At 39.6% G+C, this 24154-nt stretch overlaps 1 protein-coding gene and 1 pseudogene across 1 annotated transcript; both read right to left on the bottom strand.

The window, feature by feature from the left end:
* Positions 1 to 587: 587 nt before the first annotated feature.
* LOC117455485 (serine/threonine-protein kinase SBK2-like) lies at positions 588 to 6844 on the bottom strand (annotated as a pseudogene).
* A 3523-nt stretch (positions 6845 to 10367) lies between these two features.
* On the bottom strand, positions 10368 to 17691 carry LOC117455537 (uncharacterized). Its single transcript, XM_034095073.1, has 5 exons — positions 17613 to 17691; positions 12198 to 12364; positions 11853 to 11948; positions 11598 to 11765; positions 10368 to 11349 (listed from the first exon to the last, which is right to left on the bottom strand). Exons 1-5 carry the CDS (start codon positions 17617 to 17619, stop codon positions 11179 to 11181), a joined length of 609 nt encoding a protein of 202 aa, XP_033950964.1. The 5' UTR covers positions 17620 to 17691; the 3' UTR covers positions 10368 to 11178.
* Between the last annotated feature and the right edge of the window lie 6463 nt (positions 17692 to 24154).

The raw sequence follows: 24154 nt of genomic DNA, 5'->3' as shown, positions 1-24154 counted from the left end.
GCTTGGAAGCCGATCAAAGTGTTTGTGGCACTTCTCAGCCTGCTGCGACGTGTTTACGCTCTAAAAACTTGGCACTAGTGCAGTCTATATACATTTCATAGACTATGATGAACACACCAACAACTTTAAATGTATATATAGATGTTGTGCGCTTAAGGTGGTATCTTTCACAAGGACATAATGGCATTACAGCATAACAGAACAAGTCAACAGTAATGATTCCCATGTATGCAGCTGTTCCACTTTTTTAAAGGCCTTTTATTCTGACATTTATGATAAAGGTATTAAAGCTAAAGAAAAAATTCTAATTCATTTATATATATATTAAATATTAACTGCCAAAAAAACGCCATCACCAGTAGCTCTTAAACCTTCAGAGAGTTGAGAATGATTATTGTTTTCTTGTGTTATAAAAAGTAGAAATTGAATGAATTTACAGTCACAAAAAACAATGGAAAGCAGGAAAAATCTGTTACTGAGAAACACTGTTTTTAACTTATTGCACAATAGCCTATGACACAATATAAAATATGTTGCTATGCTACGTTTGCTTAATCATTTACCAGCGTTCTCATTATTATGACTCCTTATCTCTCTTCTTTCCCCACCATTTATTTCATGTTCCTGATTGGTCCTTTCCCTCTGATCTTCTTCCTCTCCTCCTCCAGCCTCACCATTTCCTTCTCCATCACCCAGTCCCCTCCAAGATAATTCAGCGCAATCTCAGGTTGACCGCGAAACCCCTGGCCTGGGTCTAGAAGCGACTGGAAGAAGGAGCAGGCCAGCGGGGTGAAACATGCAAACTGGGCCGCAACTGGAGGTCGATCTTCCTTTTCAAGTTTCTGCCTCGTATACATCAATGACCTCCTGTGCATTCTCCCTTTGTGGCTCTGCCCACACGTCCAGTAAATCATTGGGGTCCCTCTGATCTGTCAAAACCATTCCCTAAACTTCAGGTATGAGCCGCAATTGCTGGCTGTTTCAGCCCAGGGATGACTGCCGGTGAGCATGGCGTAGGTCAAGATGCCCAGGGCCCAGCTGTCCGTGCTGGGCTCGACAGAAACCCAGACCCTTTCATTCTTTTTCTTCTCTTCGTCTTTTTTAACGGCATCACGCCCATCACTAATGCTCCCCCAACTATCCTCATTTCCACGAGCGATTTCCGCCTCAGGGGTGCAGTAAGGGGAGCTGTACCAGACCTCCGGCACCCTGGTGCCTGTGGCCCTTCACCTGGTGGAGAACATTCATTCATTGGACACTTTTCTTTAACAAATTGGTGACCACAGAGAGATATGTCAAAATACAGTAATATAATGTAATCAAGAAAAGGTTACAAGCTACCTTAAATTGATTAAATCCTTTAAAGGTCACCTATTGTGCAAATCCACTTTTTTTCCATTACATTACATTGCATTTAGCTGACGCATTTTATCCAAAGCGACTTACAATAAGTGCATTCGACCAAGAAATACAAACTTGAAGAAAACAGAATCATATAAGTAGGTTTCATAGAGCCAAAACATTTGAAGTGCTACTCAACTGGCTTTTCCATGTCTTTTATAAACATGCCCCCCTCTGTGTAAAGAGATTCTGAAAGTTTCAGGAAAACATATTATTTTTCTCCTGATCCATTTATATAAAAACCTGTTTGAAAATGAGCTGATCAGATCTTGGCCACTTTATGATGTCATAACGATTTTTTTGGCTTGGGTAACCACTAGCCAATCACTAACCAAGGTAACACCCCCCACCTTATCACCTGAATCTCCTCCTTTCATCTAAAGTAAAAGACAGAATCAGCACTTTTAAAACAGGTGCTGAAACAGAGGGGGTTATAGGGATGCTACAATGCATGATCTGTCTGGTATTTTCGAGCCAAACACTTCAGAGACATGTTTTGTATATATATGAGACCTATAATATATTGATGAAAAACAGTATAATTGGGGGCCTTTAAACCTATAAGATGGTTTGTTTATGATTTTAAGAAGACCCCTTTCAGAACGCCCTGCCACTGAGTCATGCGTTCTTTTACCTAAGCTTGTTAGTGGGCTTCGGCTTCTTAATATCAACAAACAGGCACCATTTAGCATCTGTATTAGACACACTGGCTTCAGGCAACACCATCCTGTCAATGATGGAACGTTGAAGTTTCCTAATGCAGTATAAATAATGTATAATTTCTATACCAACCATGCCAAAGTCTCCAAGTTTGACCCAGCGGCAGGCGAGTCGCACAGAAAGACGTTCTCTGGTTTGACATCCCGGTGTACAAAGCCAAGAAAGTGCAGGTGGATAGAGCCCACACAGCTGGGACACCACCCGCTGACAACAGTCCTCCTCCATACCGACCTGGTGAGGAAAACGGGTTAGGGATGTTGGAAGGAGATGGATACGTAATTCAGCATTTCAACAAATCGTAGAAAACTGAACAGGAACAACCTAATTCATACAATATGTTTTGTGCTATTCATACAACACATGAGAGCTCGATTGAAATCAGTATATACCTCGGGCAGGATGACATCGTACAGATCACCAAAGAGGCTTGCTTGCTGAGCGAAGACGTAGTGTGACGGTGTGGAGTAGGCAATTCCCAGCGCTCTGGTCAGGGACGGGTGGGTGCAGAACGACAGAGAGAGGTTGTACTCCCTCAGGAAAGAGAAAAGAGATGTGGACTCTCGAGGGAAGAACTTCAGAGCCATCGGTGTACCTGGAGGACACACGGGAAAGTAAATAGTAAGTAAGTAAATTGTTGTTTTTTTGTTTCATGGCACAAAATGAACATTGGATTCCCCATTACCGTTCTGCTTGTGTACAGCTAGCATGACTTTGCCATACGAGCCTTCACCCAGGAGCTTTAGGACCTTAAAGTGCTCCGATGTGTCCATTGGTGTCAAAGACTGAACAGACAGATGACACATCTCATCCAGAAGCTTTGTGGCAGCCTGGATACACAGAACAAAAGACAACCATCAATGTGTGTGTTTGCAGCAGAGTTGGGCTCAGGGTTAGCGTTAGGGTTAGGGTTAGGGTTAGGGTTAGTTGAAAGACTATGAAACCCGAAAGGTCTGGAAGACATTCTGATATGTTGACATCTGATCAGATGAGGTGTACTAATCACAACATTATTCCGGTTGTAGAGACTTTTGACTGACGTTAACAAGCAACATGACTGAATAATGCTCACCTCCCATCTAAAGTGAAGTCTCCAAGATACTCCCAGTCTCAAAAATTAACCGGCTCACAGAAAAGGAAGTTTTTGCCAGAATATATTCTGGCTACACCCCTTAAAAATGTGGCAGTGGCCTCCAGAGGCTATCAACCTCAGATGCTACTGGGATTCTAAAGGCAAGTAAAATAGGAAGTCAAGTCACGTAGTACAACAATGGCCACATAGGGATGAGGTTGCGATGGATGGATGTGGCAAAAAACTTCAAAATAAAAGGTACTAATTTTAACCCAAACTCTTATTTTCCTAAACAAACAAAATTGACAAGCAGAAAATAATTTGTTTGATTTCCTGGTATGACATCAAAATCCCTCAATGACAATAGGCCTTTGACGTTTGACAATCGTCTTTAAAGGCTTTTGGAATTTCACAAGTGCATGAATCATGTTAAACCAGAAGTCTACATTTAACCTGAAGAACCACAACATTAAATGCTTGTTTTCAGAGTGGAGTACTTGCAGCTCTTTGGAATGTAACACGTAACCCGAGATGAGCGACCGGTATTAACATGTCCGTTAATAGCCTCATGAAATCCTGTCACACACAGACACACTGATCTTTGTTTTGTCTGGTGGTACATCGATGTTTCCACCACAGCTGCCACACTTGGGTCCAGGCTTTGGTGTCACCGCACATCCAGACATGGGGCAGCTCATTACAGCTCATTAAAGGACCACTCAGAGCTGTTGAATGTGCCAGCACTCAGATACTGTGAATTCCCAGCTGAGGCATCCTTCACACTAACAGACACAAACACTTGCAGCATGTACTTGGCCACATTTGTGATTAAATGTTTTCCAGCTTGAAATGTAAAAACTTGAAAAATACAGGGTTTAAAATGCAGGAAATTATTGATTGTTTTTTTTTCATGTCAAAATGACTTTCTAAAACCACTGAAAACAGCACCTAGAGATGTATTTAATCTGAAAATGCGTTACAAAAAAATAATACTTCAAACCATTACCTAAGATCACTAATAAAGATAAACCAATTTTCAATATATTTTTTTCAAATTGCTATGAACAGTGCAGCATATACTACAGTGTTATGGTTAGGCGTAAGTCTGATACATGGTGTGATACACGTGTGAATGCATTTTGTGCGGGGTGATCTCACAGGAAAACTGAACTCTGACCCTCTCAGTGTTTTGTCTGGACTCTAATACTGAGCTATTCAGGTCTGTCTGAAAGAAATGTGTTGAACACTTGAGGTCAACATCAAACGATTCGGCTAACTGGTCATTCTTTCTTGAAGAGAGCGCTGAACTTAGTCAAGCTATAAGCTTGGTTTTTGACATGGAGGAGGAGGAAGACAGTTCATGCTTGGAGTCATAGAGTGACTAATTGGATGATGAAGTAGAGGACCCTTCGTTTGTGACAACGAGAGGTAAGACATATTTATTTATCTTTATTTTCTTTCTTTATGAAAATGACCGCAAAAAAGGAACAGCACTTCATGATCGATTGTTCAGGGTCAAGCCTCTCATTGATGACATCAGAAGTACTTGCCAGGCTCAGAATCACCCAGGGAAGGATTTGGCTGTAGATGAAAGGATGGTAGCAGCTAAGGCCAAAACTGGCATGACTCAATAACAATAACATTTACATTATCATCGTGACATCCCATGTATATATTTCAGGCTTTTCAAAATGTTTTGCTGTGCATGTTTGAGTAAACATAGTACAAATTATATTTTTTTTAAAATCCGTTTTTTTTTTTTTTTTTTTTTGTGATTTTGGGTCCAACATGTTCATGTCAAAATGAAAAAAATAACTATCAGGTTATATAGGCGGGGTTTTCCTAAAAAAACAAAAGTATGCAAAAAATGTGTTGAGGATAATAATGAAGCAGAAGATTCCAGCCCATAAGTGGAATCATTTGCACCATTGGTGGGAATAGAAAATGCAGCCACACATTGCAGAGGATTAGAGGGTTAGAGAGTGAAACCAGCCAGCAGCATAACTGACAGACTCGAGGCTGATCGTGTTTGGACGAGTGTCAAAAGAGGTCACGCCTGTCTTCAACAACTTCCCCATCAGACGCCACGTTGCATAAGAGACAAATGTTCTCTACCTAGAAATGGTCATGGGATTAAGTGTGATGGATGATAACATCATCAGCTTGAGCGCTAGTGAGTAGTAGTAGTAGTAGTAGTAGTAGTAGTAGTAGTAGTAGTAGTAGTAGTAGTAGTAGTAGTAGTAGTAGTAGTAGTAGTAGTAGTAGTAGTAGTACAAGTAGCAGTAGTAGCAGGTAACATACATTTTGTAATAGTGACTGAACACATTTAAAAAAAATATATACGACCATCATAGCAACCTGCTGCTTTCCTTTGACTTCTGGTGCATTTTGAACAATTATTTTACAATAAATGTTCCACAAGTTTTTCAACCACCATTTAGGTAAATTATGTAAATGTAATTCCAAAAATGTATAGAACCAAATATTGATATTTTTTTTTAATATATATTAAATTAATAAAGATAAAAGCGTACAGTCCATATGGACATACATGAAGTATATTTAATGTCATTGATTTAGCATCTCATAACACATCAAAACATACTTGATAAATATTTTTATGAGTTTACTTTGTTCTTTGTTCAATTTAAATCACACTACATTGAACTTGCCATCATTTTCCAATTTTTAGGTAAAGCAAAGCAGTGCAAATGTTGTAACATTTTACAACATTTCACTTGTATTGCATTGACATTGTGGGGCAAATGCACATTTAGGACTATAATGATCATTGTGATATAATCTATTGTTGTAATATAATAAAACAAAAGTATATTAAGTCCTATGACTTCAGACATTGATGATGATTATTTAAAAAAATATGTACATACATTTACAATCTATACCACATAAATCTAATTATAATCAAATATTATCCAAGTATAGTCCACACATAAACAACATCCTACATCTGATCATACATTATTATTTAAATTCACAGAAATGTATTTTTCTCCAATGTACTTCTAGTGGAGTCTCACCATGAAGATAGCTCTGCTTTTATTTGTCCAGTTTATGACTTCTATTCTGCTTTGCAAACAATTACAGAATGTTAGTTTACCTTTAACATGGGGGCTCAATGCTGTGAGCACCACAAATAATATTCCATTCCCTTTTCATCGAATACAGAAGAAGACTGATGTTTCAGAATATAAATCCTCAAAACTATCAGCATGGTATAGCTACATGCAATTAACAATTTTCTTCTATTTATAGAAGTCTATGAAGACCTTACCTACGTATGTTTCGGAGCAGTGAGCGAATCCATGCACCAGTTTTTACTTACTGTCATGTTGCAGCCGTGGTTCAGTTCAGCACCGTTGACCTTCAGTTAGAAATCTGTACAGCATAAATAATCTTCATTTAGCAGGTGCACCTGTCAAATCTCCCATGGGTCCTCATCTGTTCGGTCTTCTTTCCACCTTAAGTATAGAACTGTGTGAGTCTCAGTGTGCGGCAGACAGAGTTTGGTTGTCCGTAGAGGAACTCTGCACACTGTCCGGCAAGCTTCCTAATGGCTTTGCTGTTGGCTGCAGCTGCAACCTTTATCCCAAAGTGATCTGTCCTCACCTCCACTCCTCCCTCCTGTCCTCCCTCTGGGTCCTGGAGAGTGCCCTGCATGGGTTTCAGTGTGTGTGTGTGTGTGTGTGTGTGTGTGTGTGTGTGTGTGGTGTGTGTGTGTGTGTGTGTGGTGTGTGTGTGTGTGTGTGTGGTGTGTGTGTGTGTGTGTGTGTGTGTGTGTGTGTGTGTGTGTGTGTGTGTGTGTGTGTGTGTGTGTGTGTGTGTGTGTGTGTGTGTGTGTGTGTTGTTGTTCTACTTTCCATCCCTCATTTCAACATTAACTTCTCTCTCTATCCCACCCTGTGTGTGCTCTATTGATGGGAGTAACTGTTGACTGGGAGTTTGTTTGTGTGTGTATGTTGTCGAATTATAAAGTATGCAACCAAGTCATGTGCTGATATAAAAAATGCAAGATGTTATAACATATACATAAGAATAAACTCGGTAAATTTTAATTCTATAAAAATCCTTAAACAGCATGTAATCTCATTGTAACCCTAACCTTGTAGACCCCAGTTATTGAATGTAAAAAAAGTGCAATATATATATATATATATATATATATATATATATATATATCGTAGGAGATAGTTTCTGGAACCTTTTTGCAATTTCTTATCTGATGCCTTTATAAGCAGGTGGACATCATTTGTCTATGAATCACTGTTAAAATGTATATGTTTTTTAATGTTACAACACTATGGCTGAGGTTTTGGTTGTTTGGTTTAGGCCGAAAATAAACTTAGTAAGGTTTAGAGAAGCATTATGATTCGGGTAAAAATGACTAACCTACTTACATGTAGGTGAGGAGAGCGTTGTCAAAGTGGTTGTATGCCTATAACACAACATAGATTTACTCTCGATGGCTCACATTCAGTGATTTTTTTTTAACAATAAAATAAACAAATAAATCCTACGTTACGCTTAGTTCCTTTGGCGTAGGCAATTATACAAACATCTTGGTGAAAAATGCATTGTTATTTGGAGAACTCTGATCAGAACAGCAAAGTAAATTCACCCTGGTCTGTCTTCACACTCTTTCTAGTAGGATATCATCTGCTCAGCTGTGGTTTAACTACAAGCTGCAGGAAACACTGTCCTCTGGCAGCAGGTCGAAGAACAACATAACATGTTTTGCCTGGGAAAATATGTAGAGAGGGGCATCCGGACATTATTTAGCTGTCAATCAACAAATGTCTGTATTGCATATCACTCTCTTTCCCTCTCTGCATACAAAGCTTGTTTTCCCTCTCTCTCTATTTACAGTCAAAGAATGTTCCTCTACTCAGACCCCATGTAGTTTGCAGATGAAACTCTCAGCTGCTACTTGTCACCGCAGGCCGTGCAACTGCAGAATCACTCTGACTTCCCGAGAGGCTGGCGTTGGTTACAGCGAAAGTCCGTCTGTCTGTGAGATCATCTGTCTGCCACATGTCAACATGCTGACATTATGCAAGTCACTTTGTGTAACTCCATGTCACTCACACAGGGCACAGCTGAACGCCAGTGGTCGGCCTTGTGTGGAGGTCTTTAACCTCGGTGACTTATGAGTTTATGAGTTCATTTTAAGATTGTATTGTTTGTTTTTAAATCGCTCAATGGGCTGGCCCCTCTGTACATCTCCGACCTCCTAAAGGTGTACACCCCCTCAACGGCTTTGAGGTCGGCTGATCAGCTGCGGCTGGTAGTCCCAAAAACAAGAAAAGACCAGACCGAGCCTTCTCAGCGGTAGCCCCCAGGCTCTGGAACGGACCTGCCCCCCCATGTCCAATTGTCGCCCACCCTTCAAACTTTTAAGTCAGTTTGACTATGTTTATCGATTTTTGTGCTTTTATTGTCTGTCCAGCCTTTATGTGCCTTTTATCTATTCTTATGTGTGCCTTTTGATCTATTATTGTAATATTATATTTTATTATAATGTTATGTTTGCTGTGAAGCACTTCGGTAAACCCTCTGTTTTTAATATGTGCTATATAAATAAAGTGGATTGGATTGGAGGAGTGTTTTGCATTGCCAGCTGCAGATGTGGAGCATGAGTAATAATGTCTCGTTTGTTGGAGGCAGAGGCAGCTGCTCAGGCAGACAGTGTCAGTAACACTTAGTTGTATGGGTTTGTTATTGCCCTATAATCACATGAAAGCAGAGAGCCGTCTCCAGCGTCATTATGTTCCCATCCAACCATTTTGCATTCTCCATTACATTCGGAGGGATTTTTTTCTCCAGACTTTGGTTACAGTTGTAAACATGTGGTCACTGCTTTAAATTGAAACACAACAAAAACAAAACTTCACAGCAGCTAGAAATGACAATGCAGTTTTGTTGTATGGGAACACAGGTTTTACAAGATCACAGTTAACTAGATGTGATGGGTTTGAAACCAGTTTTTCAAATCCAGATGCCTTTAGTATAAAGCACTGCAAAAATATATAATTAATGTATTGTTGGATAAGACTTTGTTTATGTTGGACTCTTCTTTTCTTTCCCTTTTTTTCGAAGGAAAAGTAAAGAACATCTGAGCTTTGGAAATGTTTTGTTGTTTGAAGTGCAATATATGACACAGCAGCTTTTAGGCGTGATTAAACCATTTTTCCCATTTGGGACCAATTCCAAGTTTTCACTGGAAAGTGGGCGGAGCCATATAATCCGCAAGGCACTGACATAGTGCTGCTCTCATCTATAGTGGGTACAGTTCATGTTTATACAGTATAGTTGCTAAAATGCAAAGCAAATGCATAACAACACAAACAGAGAAAACAACGTGTTTTTTATTTTGGGACGAGATCACGTTAGACACCAAAAAACCTCTGAGTGACATTTCTCTATGCACACTGGTATCAAAGGTCAGTGTTGGTTTATTCACTTTATGACCATTATCTCTCCCTACCCAAGTATTTATTACATCTAAATGTTAAACATCATTGTGGCTTATTTCTTGGTAATGGTTACTGAGTAGAGTTTGTAAGGCACGGACAGTCGGACACACATATTGGTTTTCGTGTGGCTTTGTTCACACAAGGCATTCTGTTAGAGTACAGAAAAAGCACAGGCGAAAATAATGTATTTAAGGATGTCTGAATTTGTGTTCCTGCATGGTGGCTAACAGTCCCTCTCTCATTGCTTAATGAGACACCTGAGTAGAAAGGAGGCATCGTTAGTCAGATTAGTAACACCTGTGCTTTCCAGCTATGGTCAAAATGTTGAGAAAAAGGCGAGTTACCTATTCATTTATTTGATTTACAGATTACTTTAGCAACAAAAGGAAATCCCTTTTAACTTCCAAATTAAATTAAATCTTTTTTTTATTCTTGCCTTGCCTTGCCTTGGTTCATTTCAACCAATAAGACTGTTTCAACCTCACAGTTATTTAGGTTTTGGATTAAGTCATTGGTGAAGTGAGTGTAAAGTGTGAGAAATAAAGAAGTACAGAAAATCCCCATGGAGCAGTCAGATTTCTGTTTCAAGTGTCAAACTTTATTAATGACTAAACTTACAAAAAGAAAACATACAAAATGTATAAATAATACTGTAAATGAACTACAGTCTGACAATACTTTATTAATAATATTATTAAATAATACATCGATAACCCATAGAAAAAAGTGAGATGCCTGCATCTTACCATGTCATATAATATAAAAAGCTCATAAATAGAATACTAAATAGATTAAAAAAACAATAGTATAAAAATATTAATTGTTTCACAATATTTCTCCATCAACATTTAGCATGTAAACAGTCCCAAAGGGTAACAGGTGTGCCTCTGCAGAGTGCATTAGGAGGGCACATTTTAGCCGGCAACATGTAAAACGAAACATACTCACACTTTCTTAAAAACATGCCAAAAGCATACATTCTGTTTTACAGCTGAATTGTAGAACTCAACGTTCTACAATGTAGCTACATTAGCGTCAAAACTGTTTTAACTCTGCGATTATATGACTCCTGGAAATTCTTATTATACTCATTGCTTGATTCTAACTTAAGCTAGCTTGTAAGGATAATGCTAACATGCCGATGCTAAGCAGGTTCCTCGTCTTATGTTAGCATGTTAGTATGCTAAACGTTTTGCGAGTAGCACAAAACACAAAGGTAATACTGTCGGGAATGTCACTAGCTTTTCCGATATTGGACTAGGTACAATGTTGACCAAGTGGTGGAGTAAGAAGTCAAAGATCATTAAAGGGAAACAAATCATGTTGAGGGGTAAGTGAATTCTAAATGTCATGGCATGGACAGACATTTCTTTTAAGACCGTATGTGTAAACTGACTTGACATTTCCATGTCTAACATTCTTCACTTGGTAAAACTCCCAATAGTTAACAGTGTTTTTGTGGGAAGATATTTGCAGTTGCTTATGTGCTCAGGCTTAATGTCGAGGGCATCGGGATAGTCTCTGGATAATCAACAAAACCCTTTTTGACCAGAAGCAAAACATTCGTAGCCGTTTAGAGATCTCAACAGAGAACTGAAGCACATCGAAGGCCGTGGAGACCTCAGGGAGGGAGGGAGACTGCGAAGGAGGAACCTCTTCGCCGATCTAAAGATACAAAGGATGATCAGAGTTTAGTAGAGGGTATGGCTGTGGCTTTGAAGTCAAATAACATAAGATGAATTCCCATTTAGGGATACACTTTGTATAGCTTAATGGGAAATCCACCCCTTGACAACAAGAAGTTTTTAGATGTTTCTTTCTTTCTTTTAGTGAATCTCCTGTTTTATTTAGTTTTAAATCTTTGGGATTCAAATAATCCCTGTATATGAACCAAACAATGCTGCTCCTCTCACCTGGTGAAGTGACGCATTCAGGAAGGTGGACAGATGAAGGAGGTGAGTGTTGGTCTCCTTTGCTGACTGGGAGGAAAGACTGACGTTTTCTTTGGCTGTTTTCAACCAATTAACGTGCAGCCTGAAGGACTGAGTGTACATGAACAACTGGGAGAGCGACTCATTCACCTGTGAAGACATTACATAGATTATAGACCTACCTACAACAAACAACCTTTCTATATATAAATGATTTCCTTGATTCTAGTCCTTTACCTTCAGTGAGTCGATATGAGCCGCAGTGTGTTCCATGTCAGGAAGACCGGCCAGTCTGTTTCCCGCAACCTCTAGGTGTTCAAGTTCTTCACCTGTCTGTTTGGAGCATGATGGGAAAAGACGTTGGCTTTAAAAAAATGAAAAATTCTAAGATATAACTTGGATTTTGAGTAAATTCAGAAAGAACTTTATAAAAGGTTCAAACAGAAATCAATAAGACCAAATATATAGCTTTTTCTTCTTCTTTCTACCCTGATTGGACATCTATAAACTGAGCATATTTAAGATGAAAATACATTTAATATCAATTCATTAGCCGGGCCAGGGAGTATAGAGAAATCTTACCAAGTTATGGAATTTTCCGGATAAGTTCGTCAACCTTTCCACCTGATGGATCATGGATCTCAACATGCCACACAGAGGAGAGCGAGAGGCGGGATAAGATGATGAAGGGACACACAGCCCAGCCAATAGCAGCAGGTGGAGAAGACAAGGGGTGCAGTCATCGATTACTGAAAAGACAAGATTATACATTTAAAAAACACCGCTTGTGACATGCTCCTGTTTTTGTGTTTCCTATAATTGTAGTGTTTCTTCTCTGTAAATGTTATTTTGTCACACTGCCATGTATTTCAGAATTGCTTTTCAGTTTACAGACTCACTCAAAACGACACACACAATGGGGGGCGACTGGCTGCAGTTTAGACTGGAGCATCCCACAACCACAAAGCTGCATGGAAACATATTTGTATTGCTAACCTCAATCAAGAAAAACCATGCACATGTCAACACAAGATGGTTCCAGAAGTCAGAAACACTGGCATTCCATTTGATCATCAGAAATACATTGCATTGGGTTGTCCAAACATTTAAAAACCCTGATGCAGCAGTTCAGATTTAAAGCTCTGCGGATGTGAATAGAGGTTTATAGGTCAGATAATGATGTACTGCTTGCAAATGTAGTGGCCGAGTGTGTTAGTGCGGGGGTTGGAAACCGAGATGACTGCAGACTGATCATTTGTATTTCCGAGAAACAGTGTCATGTGGTCCTGAGAAAAATCATCTCAGCAAAAATGGCAGAATTAGTTTGTTTTTCTAAATGTTTTTCTACACATTCTTTCACATTAATTCTGCTAAAAGGGTCCAAGATAGTTGGATGGGTATACTTTATTGCTGTGTTTCTTACATCGTGATTACTCTAAGTCGCAAATTCACTCAACCTTTACTTCTGCTTTTGGTCTCCACCCATTCTTTTTCAAGCTTTTTCACTGAAAAAACATTCCTTCTGTTGCTATAAAAAGTGAATGGAGCAGAAGTTGCAGGCCATAAAACCCAAACAAAGAGCTGAATGACGCGCACACGCTGTGCAAAGCTACGGGGAACTTTACTGATGATTCTGCACGAGTTTATGACACATTACACCCAATTTGACCCACAGGTGTGCAGACTATTTGCTGTCAATGTATCTCTCATGAATGAATGGGCCTCTGTGTTTGAATATTTCCTCCTTGTGTTTTTTACAAAGAAAGTATCATCCAGCTGTCATCTCTCTGCTTTTTCAACCAGAACTCTTTCTTATCTTTGAACGAATAATTCCCATGAATCCCCCGTGGTTTGTTTATCTTGGTCTCTGAGGCTTTATTGTCAGTGGAGATCAAAGAAATAACACATCAGTCAAGACAGCTCATGTAAATCTATCCACGGGTTTGTGCAACTTCAGAAAACCCATTAGCCGGAGCAACAAAGGAATGAGCTGTCTGTTGGTGTTACATCAGGGTGAAGGAATGAGAGGTATGTTGTGGGTTTCTCTCCCCCCACACCCCCTGCCTGCTCTGGGCCTCCTGTTAGAAAAGGAGAGGGGAGCGGGCGCAGAGGTCTGATCTGTGTGGTGGAGTCACCCGGCTGACGCCTCAGGCTGCACTCTTTAGAGGGAAAACATCCACTTTGTAATGAGTGTCTCAAACTGCGCACTTTAAACACTTTTACTGCCATTCAGACACTCACTGCAGTAACTTTAAGGTCAAAGGTCAATTTGAGGAGAATCCAGTACACTTTTGTACCAAAGACATTGTTTCTGGTACAAAAGATAAAGTCAACTTTGGAAGATCTGTAAAAGAAGTGTATACACTTTCCATATTTCCATTTTCTCTCCTCGTAATATGAAAATAGGGGGTTTTTATGTAGCATATATATATATATTTTTTTATTTAAAAATGCATTTTAACTATTTATTGATTGTCTTAATTCTCAGAGAGCTGTCCTTGTCTAGCAGATGTGTATACAAAATCAACATGAAATACACTTTATTACATTTTTTAATAACTAATGTAATCAGTAAGGCCGTTTTCAACAGCAGACCTGTGGTCAGCCTGACAATCGCTGTACATTTTCACTAGAGTAAGCTTGTTTTTTAATCGTTGAAATCTTAATATAATGCTGCCTTGCTGGTTTTTTAAAGTTCACAAAACAATCACATTCGACACAAGCACCACAAGTGCCATCTCGTTCTATTGTATTGGACAGAAGGCAGGCCGATATCTTAAAAGGGGAGCGGATGCGAGGAAACATCTGGAAGAAAGTCCTTAAACGATACCCCTGTTATTACCTGATAACAGTAAAAACTGCACCGATAGGATGGTTCAAAAGTGGAGCCACACTGAAAACATATCATCCCATTAGATCCCCAAATAATCACAAAAAGCTGAATCCTTTCAAATTGGCCAATGAAAGTGCACCCTCAGCATCTTGGTTGTATCTTTCTACAACCAATAACAAGTCATTGTAAGTCAGCACAAACTAAAAATGTGGAATAGCTCCATCACGCTATTGGAAAACTACTGAAGAAGACATCAGCAATAATTCTGTGTCATACTAGAAAAACATCCCCGGGCAGTACATTCATGTATTTGGCAGTATAAAAAGCTGTGACAGCATTGCAGGTCAGAGCAGAACTGCTTAAGAAGTAAATTGGCTCTCTTAAATGTAGCTATCAGACCATTTCGTCAGCACACGCTCACTCACACACACGTAACATCAACACACCCATGTGACGTAACACTTCTTCAGTTTCTGACGTATTTCGTGTCTGTCTCATTTCCTCATCTGAGCCAGAACTTCTGATGAACTTCTTTTGGGAAGTGACAGCATCTGGCAGGAAGCACCACACACATGCGCACTTAACTTCCTCTGATAATGACAGAAAAAAACCTCTTTAATTAAAGGACTTTCAGAGAACTGGCAAACCACAAAAGTAAGGATTGACATTTAAATAAAACATCATTGTGGTGAGCCACATTTTTACGTGTGTTCAGATGAAAAATATGAATAATTTCAAAGCAGTTGAGATACATTTGAAGCTGAACTGATCAACTTTAAAACAACAAAGAGAGAACCACACAATTTGTATGTTTGGTCCTTATTTGCGCCGGTGTGCCTAACATAATGTTAACTATAACCACGGGCGGACTGGCTATTGGGAATACCGGGAGTTTTCCTGCATTGGCAGGGAAACGGGGTTCAGGGGGAGTGGCTGTACCCGTAGGATAGAAAAGGGGGAAGTGACGTCTGACTCAGAGGTTGCGCGGCTGTGGAGAAGAACGTGTTGCCCACATTCTGTTACTGAGTTTAGGCTAGTTAGCTAGCAGGTTTATTGTGTTGGGTGCAGTCACTTTTGCCTCCACTTGCTGTTCAAATAAATGTTGAAAGAAAAAGTAAATCTGTTTACAGTTCTGTTTCATATGGGTGTTGAGAGATGTATCCATAGATTTAGTCCCTAATTTTGCTCTCAAAGTGCACCAGATTGATGCTTTTAACTTCAACATTTAAAAAAAAAAATCTTCCCGGGGGAGCATGCCCCAGACCCCCCTAGAGGAGGTGAGGTCCGCCACCTGCCCACACCCCCTGTTAAATTGTCTCACCCACATTGAGGATGATTCCTAATCCTATGCCCATGTTTTATTCCATGTGTCAAGTCAGGCAAATTGGGTCCAAATGCTATTGCAACAATGATCTGTTAACATTAAAATCACTAAATATATGCTGCAACTATTTTGCTCTAGGCAACTCAAGGGCTCAGGTAATGTGATTACTATATGAATAATGGTCCAAAATAACATTAAATGCATAGGGTTTTTTGTTAAGTAACATACTTTCGTTGCCGGCGGTCCGATACATGCCGCGCATTATGTGGGCCTGTCCGTCAATTAATCCCGGGTCACTTTTTCCCCCCAGTCCGCCCCTGACTATAACAACTGAATACAATCATTTCAAGTGTAAGCATGTTACTGCTGCACCCATTAACCAAAGTGATGTTGCTTCTGGCTATGAAGTTTGAAAGAACTGAACTTTGTTCTTTTTTTCTTTTATCTTCGATAGAAAAATCACCATTATGGCAAAGGAAAAAGATTACAATCCAAAATCCAGGGCAGCAGGGTCTCTGCGGATACAGAATCTGATAACATAGCAAAGCTTTACTTTTGTATGAATCTATACAATGTTTTATATTAGCAATAGCCTAATTATTAAACGTGATTGATTTTATTCTAGAGAGAAGAAAATTCCCTTAAAGACATCTGTCCTTTTTTCAGGAAATTGTCATTAATAATAATAAGTCTAACATATATTCAAAATCTTTTGAATGGGCTATTCATTTCCAAACTATGCCACTGCTATGTGCAGTTTCTCATGTTGCAGCGTCTTGTTCCCTCTTACATCATCAAGCCTGACACAGATAGCGTGACGTCAACCATGAACTGGAGACGTCTTGAGTTGCAGTACCACAGTCAGCCACTGGGGCAAACTGTCAGTGACTCCATATCTTAAACTTAAAGCATTGATCCTCATACAGTGAGTGTGCAAACTACATTACAATAAGTGCCCTGATGATGTGCAATGATGACATCACCGTATGTCTAGCTGACTCATGAATTTCACTTCCTTCAGACATACACACACTGTGTTTACTGGTGAGTCAACAGGTTTTACTAATTGGTTAGTAATCGACTAGTTGTGTTTGACTGGATAAGAGTGTTATGCAATGTAAGAATCATCATAACACCAGGGACTGTGGCTGGAGACCTTCATTGCTCATTGTGACCACAAGCTTCACTTTCATTCATAGAACTCTGTTTACATTCATCCTGGTGGTGTCAGGAGTGGGCAAGTTATTCAGTTATCACTACGTAAGAGATTCTTGAAAGCTCTGATTGGCAAGATGTTTAAGCTCCATGAACTGCTAATCTGACACAAATTGTGTAAAAGTAAACACTTAAGTTATTTTTCTATATTAACGTACATTTGTATATGAAAATATTGCAACAATAAAGAAAATTATTGCAAAAAATCTTATTGTTGACAAGTTCAAACTACTCAAGGGAAAGTCCCACCACACACCCACACATAAGACCAGCCAATCACAGCCCTACCTGGCACCAAACATTTTGTGAAGGTGAAATAAAATGCAATCACATTAGAACACAGCTTACATATTTTTCACACTCACCTATGTATGCCTTCACTAATTGATTGTTTCACTCAGGCTCATAGTAAGAGTGAAGACCATGTGCAGCAGAGCCCCCCTCCTCCACACACACACACACACACACACACACACACACACACACACACACACACACACACACACACACACACACACACACACACACACACACACACACACACACACACACACACACACACACCACACACACACACACACACACAACTCTATACACTCATTCTTAAAATCATAAACAAACTTACATTTCATCTTTTCTTCTCTTGCGGTAGTAAACAAACCTCCTTCTGAGTCCAGTGTGTGAACTGTACTTGTGTGTGTTTGTGTATGTGTGGACTAAATGTAAAAGTTCCCTTTTATAGCATAGCAGCATGACACATCACCTGAGTCATCAGCCATCGTCGCTATTCAACGCCCACGCTGGACAACCCCCCCCCCCCCTCCCTTCCCCTCCACTAACCCCCCTGATCTGCAAAAAAAGTTTCAAATTTCTTTGTTGAGGTGATAAATCATAGATAAATTGAAATAGAAGAATCAAAAAATACAAAATTGAGCAATTGTCTTTCCTTCCTCCCCCCACCTCCTGCAGCCTGATGTCATCACCTTTCTTCTTGTGTTTGACTTCTCTTGTCTCTTGTTCACAAACACATGGAGGCTTACAAATGTAGAAAGTGAAAAAAGAAAAAAACAAGATTAAGAGTTTTTTACACTGAAGCCTCTTCTATCTCATTTCCAAATGACTCCTCTTGTTTGTGTCTTCCAGCTAATTCAGATAAGAGGGAACAGATCATGTATTTAAAGGAAAAATAGGAAACATGACATCCCAGCAACAGATAGCATTAATAATGAATGCAGGGAAGATGATAAACTAAAGTAAACAAAGAGCCCTTACTCCTTTCATAGGCCAAATGCATCCAACCACAGTGAATGTGCACTTGAGCCCCAGCTGCACTTGTAACACTTGTAACTGCGTAGCTCCCAGTGTGGTTTCCTGCAACTAATAAAATGTATAAAACCAACCTGGATAAAAGGAATTGAAACTCAATAAAACGGAAATTCGCAGGCTTGAAAACGTCATTTTTTGACAGCTTAGCTGCGTATTTGCTCTTGTGGAATTTCTATCATTTCAAAGAACAGTAATGTTTTAAATGTTTTAAAATTGTATGACCTCCTGGTTTGTCAGTATTCTTGCCAAAGAGGATACAAACAAGAAATTGCATCAGTTATTAATCCTTGTTTTCTGGAAATTGAGGTTACCTGAAATAATGCAGAGTTGAGATTTAATCTTCATAGGTTTTTTTGATGAATCTTCAGGAACACACTTGTTCCCGTTACTGAAAGTCATCTCGGTAGCATTTTTCTGTGTCAACTACGTATCTGTAGTTAGATTGTGGTTGAAGTCTGATTGCTGTAATAATCTGTTTCCTAACCATGTAGCAAAAGACGATGTTGAAACAATGTCAACATGTGAAAGTGGGTGCTTGTAAGAGTGAACTATTATATATGTTTCCCCTTAATCTACAGCTCACCTCAGCTTTGTAGCAAGTTTACGTTGCTTTTTTAGCTTTCCCCCACAACTCGACCCTCTCAAAGCGTCATTTTTAACCACAGCAGAAAGCTGGTTTGAAGGAAAAGCTGTAAAAAGCTTACTGGACATTACCTGTTCATCAGACAGACACAGTGGAGCGTTTAGTGGTCCCATCTCATTGTTCAGATACCCCAAAGTGCGTAGAATGTCCCATTTGGCCGAAAACGATTTTTTTTCCAATGGTCCCTTACTCTGAAAACAAATACACATTGCTCAGAAGGCCCATTGCTCTAAAAAAATAAATGCTCTCCTTCAACAAACAGAAGCGCATGGCTAATAATTAAGTTGAATGACGCAAATGAATGACCCTTAACAATGATATTAAACCCAACCAATCCAAACCAAGTACTATAGCCAATCAGAAACAGATTAGGATTAGTCAAGCCTTTGCATAGTAGCAGAGTGTGTATTTTTGGAGCAATGGACCATCGGACAAATGGGCTTTCGGTCAATGGGAGACCCCCCATTTAGCAGCTAAAGAGCCGGGTGATTCCCTCAGGAGTTGGCGGGGACCAAAAAGAGAGAGAAAATATTGAACACAAAACTGACTTCAAATGAATAATCAATATGTGTTAGAGAGTATATCATCTTTAAAAGTGATGAAATGTCAATTTTGTGTTCACAACTTATTTCAAAGTTATTGCGGGTTTAAATAAATTGGTACTTGTGATACCAGTTTGCTAGTTAAAGCTTATAAATTACACTTTGTATCCTCTTAAATGGCAAAACCTTTCAAAACTGATTTTTTTTTAATGAAATGTTGCAATAATTCCCCTGAAATATCCTTCTCTGACTCAGACAGACTCAACTGTCAAGATTATATTGACAATTTCTTTGGAAAGGAAGAGGGCACATCAAGATAACATAATTTAAACAGTTCCGGTCCTGCATGTGGAAAAACCATTTGTTAAATGTTATCGTTTTAAGTTGGTAACAGTCTCCAGTCTCATACATGTCTGATCATTTCATTTGCATTATTTAGCAACTGAGGGACATTTAAGGTTTTTAATATAAGTTTAGATTTATATTCAAATAACTTTAATACAGATGTTTAATAAAACATCTGTCAAATATATTTTTGGGCATTTCCACTCCTATTAATCGGAAATGTTTAAAAGAAACATGGGGATTGAAATGCACTCATAGGTACGTGCGGTTGAGGTGACATTACATTGCATTTAGCTGACACTTTTATCCAAAGCGACTTACAATAAGTGCATTAGACCAGGAAGATACAAACTTGAAGAAAACAGAATCATATAAGTACATCAGGTTTCATAGAGCCAAGCATTTCAAGTGCTACTCAACTGGCTTTAGATAAGCCAGTCCTTTATTAGTATATAAGTTCTTTGTTAGTTATTCTATCTCTCGAAGTGGAGTCGAAAGAGATGAGTTTTCAGTCTGCGCCGGAAGATGTGTAAGCTTTCTGCTGTCCTGATGTCAATGGGGAGCTCATTCCACCATTTTGGAGCCAGGATAGCAAACCCACGTGTTTTTGCTGATGGGAACTTGGGTCCCCCTCGCAGTGCGGGTGCAGCGAGCCGTTTGGCCGATGCAGAGCGTAGTGCACGTGCTGGGGTGTACAGTTTAACCATGTCCTGGATGTAGGAAGGGCCAGATCCATTCACAGCATGGTACGCAAGTACCAGTGTCTTGAAGTGGATTCTAGTAGTTACCGGAAGCCAGCGGAGGAGCGGAGGAGCGGCGTGGTGTGGGAACATTTAGGAAGGTTGAAGACCAGGCGAGCCGCTGCATTCTGGATGAGCTGCAGAGGTCGGATGGCACATGCAGGTAGACCAGCCAGGAGGGAGGTGCAGTAGTCTAGGCGTGAGGTGACGAGAGCCTGGACCAGAAGTTACTGGTCCAGGTGAATGCATAGATGTCCCACAGGTTGTTTAAAAGAGGCACTATGCTTTTTGGATGTTTTCCTTTCCTGTATTGTGTCATATACATGTTTGACAATCCCAAAGCTCCCTCCAGAGGGAGTTTTCTCACACCCTCTCCCACACCCTGCCTGAAACGTAACATAGTAACATCACTGCGTAACACTTGCGCTTCTATTGGCTAGCACTTCAACACATTGTACATGCTATAGGCTAAGGGGCGGGACATCTCTTAGCGGTTTACCAATCACAACAGCCGGCCAGCTGACCAATCTGAGCAGCCTGGGCTCTGGTTTCAGACAGAGGGTGAAAAGTGGTGCTGCAGCAGGCGTGCATGAGAAAAATATTGAACTTTTTGAACATTAAAGCATGTAAACATGTCACAATATTTTAAAATGACAAGGAAATATAAAAAAAAGAAATAAACGTCATTATAGCATATACTCACCAATACATTGTACACAAAATCCATCCTCCTTTCTTTCCTCAAGAAGAGTTTTCAGTTCCAACAATAAGTCCTGTTCTAACGCCATGGAGGCTAATGCTGAAAGTCGAGTGTGTGCAATCGTATTTCTGGCAAAAACCATTGTTGAGCTCCTTGCACACTTGTTCGTTAAGCTGAAGATCCACTCGGGTTTCCCCAAAAGTTTTCAAACGTCATCATACGCCTGCTATGGCCCCGGTGTCGCCAACTCGAAATTGGATTGGTCAATGCAACAGTTTCATTGACATTTATTTTAAGTTACAAGCAACCAAGCGCAGCACAGAGAAAAGCTATGAAATATAGAGAATAGAAGATTAGAAATCACTAAATACATGTTAAAGTTTAGGCCAGCAGAGAAGGCCTTGCTGGCCCTGACGGCCCGCCACTGGAAAAAGATTTCTCGGAGAGTGCAGACAAGAACATGTTGCATTCACATGTTTCTTTAAAGGTTATATAGTTTATTATTCATAATGTGTGAATATCACTTGATGACTTTTTTGTGTATATTTTCCTAATGGGGATCAACTTTTTGCAATTATATCGACATTGCACGAATGTAGCAAAAACGCCCTATTTCGAAATAGATAAGTAACACTTAATTTGCAAATCTGCTCTGTGATTCAGATCAGACCAAAGTGTAATGAGTTGTTATTGGCCCATGCTCACTAACTGCCAAGTTTCCAAAAAATCAACTTTTATTTTTGCATAATGCTGTTAACAAACCATCAGACAAGCTAAAAACACAACCCTTACCTTTATTGCATGAAAACTAATGAAATGTGTTGACAGTTAATATTTTGCAGATATTTTCCAAATGTACATTTTGCAGTGACAGTCAGCAGTTCAAACATGTCATTATGTTGATAAAAAAAGTACAAACTATACTTTTCCTTTTTGCTGCTGCAACTTCGACTGAATTTTTGGAGAGATGGCAGAAAATGACCAAGTTAAACTTCTGTTTAATAACTCAAGACTCACACACTCAGTTTAAGTCACTCTGGATGAAGTGTCAGCTTAAAAAAAAGCTAACATTTTACTTTATAGTTGTGTTACTCACTTCAAGTTCATTCATTAAATTGCGTTTTTTTTTGTCAAAGCTGCATTATCAGTGGGTTCCGATTGCATTTGATGAATGACGTTGCAGAGTTTCCAAGAAGCTACTAGTTTCCTGCTTCCTATGAAATGTTTGTGGGAGAGATCCACCCACCATGATATTACACACACATGAGAGCTGCATCCTGAAATCCTCAAACCTCCCAAAAACCTAACCCTCTTTGTTGGGGGGGGGGGGGGGGGTTTACGTTGGGCCAGTCCTAAATAGCTGTTTTCACAGGCCAACTATTCATTTCCGAAACCACCCACGTTCCGGATATATTCTACTTGTTATCTTCCCCCCCCCTCACTCTTCTCTGACCTTGGTTGAATGGAGGAATGTGAGGAATGCAGCAGTGAATGCGCGAGTGGTGGAGGCAGCATGCAAATGATTGACGGATGCAGGGTTTTTTCGAATGCAATGTGAGATCACATAAAATTCCTAACGTTTGTCTGCTATTTTTGGCACACAAAAAATAGCCCGTCTAAACATGAAAGCCCGGCACTAAAACGTTCAGCAAGGGCATGAAAAGACATTACGGCAATTGGCCCATGGAGGCTTTGACCTGGATTGTCTATTTTTAGGGATTAAACAGTGACACAGACTAAACTGCCGACCATCTAATCACATTACGCAGGAATTTAGCATGGCAGCCATACAATAGCCAGATCTCCATAGATAATAATTGAAGCGTGTAATCAAAGCAAAGATTGAAGCAACCAGCGTGTCAGTGCTTCCTGTGGAATTTTTTGATTTTGTCGGAGTTTGCTGTTCTGTCTGAGAACCCGACAGGACTCTGATCTCATTTTGAGTACTTTTCCAAAGGTTTTTTATTATCATCATATGTGGAAAGTTAAGTTATGTAGCAGTTACTTTTTCCAATCAGGAAAGAGGTTTATGTTTTCACCAACCTGATCTCACCAGAATGCGTGACTCCACCACGACACCTTAACACCACATTGCGTGGTGGACTCACGAACTTTGTTACATTTACGTGTCTGCACCACGCAAACAACCCCAATGTAAAGTGAATGAGGCTCTTTTGTCGTGGTGCACACACGCATTTCTACAACGTCCTGCAGGGAGCTTTTATTCTATAAAACGTTTTTAAAATATACTTTATAGCTTGTAGTAACTCGCGGGAGGCTTCTTTTATTTTATTTGTATTCATAATAATTTTTATTTTTCGTCAGAATGTATTATGGTGCATTATTTACGATTTTTTGTTCTCAAAAAACAGTGCATTGTGTGTAATACAACTGTGATTTTTATTAAATTAGTTAGTTTTTAAGGAAGGCCAGAGCTTCAGCTGTGTCCAATAGATTGTTCCCTTAAGTTAACGTTTTTTAAAAGAACATTATATTCCTATTTGATCATGTCCCCTTTATTGTATTACGGAGAGCAATGTGAGCGTCCATTCCCATTGGATAACGCAGGATTTTACACCCGGAAGTAAGTATTCCCCTTACTGTCGATTAATTTTACAGTGCCATCTGCACTACTCATCAACTCAAAAACACCAGATTATCCTTGTTGATTACACAACATTGATTGGTTTAAATTGTGTACAATGCTTTTGTATTTTTCCCCTTCGATTCGGAGAAACAAATATGTGTTCAGTTTAGGATGGCCGAAGACACTACACTACCCAGAATCCTCAGCTATCGTTTGGGACTCCACCATGTGCTTTGCTTGACAAACCCCGTGATTTGTCCTCAACCTCTGTGATTGGATGTTGG

This window comes from Pseudochaenichthys georgianus, chromosome 11 (genome assembly GCF_902827115.2).
Source record: "Pseudochaenichthys georgianus chromosome 11, fPseGeo1.2, whole genome shotgun sequence".
Taxonomy (NCBI): Eukaryota; Metazoa; Chordata; class Actinopteri; order Perciformes; family Channichthyidae; genus Pseudochaenichthys; species Pseudochaenichthys georgianus.
The sequence above is the reverse complement of the archived record's forward strand: the minus strand, read 5'-3'. Positions and strand labels throughout refer to the sequence as shown.

Excerpts from the sequence above, each read along its gene's own strand:
- LOC117455537 (XM_034095073.1), bottom strand. Across the intron at positions 11,949-12,197 it reads CCGGAAAATTCCATAACTTG|ACAGGTGAAGAACTTGAACA; the intron begins GTAAGATTTCTC and ends TGCTCCAAACAG. Across the intron at positions 11,350-11,597 it reads TGAATGCGTCACTTCACCAG|ATCGGCGAAGAGGTTCCTCC; the intron begins GTGAGAGGAGCA and ends TTGTATCTTTAG.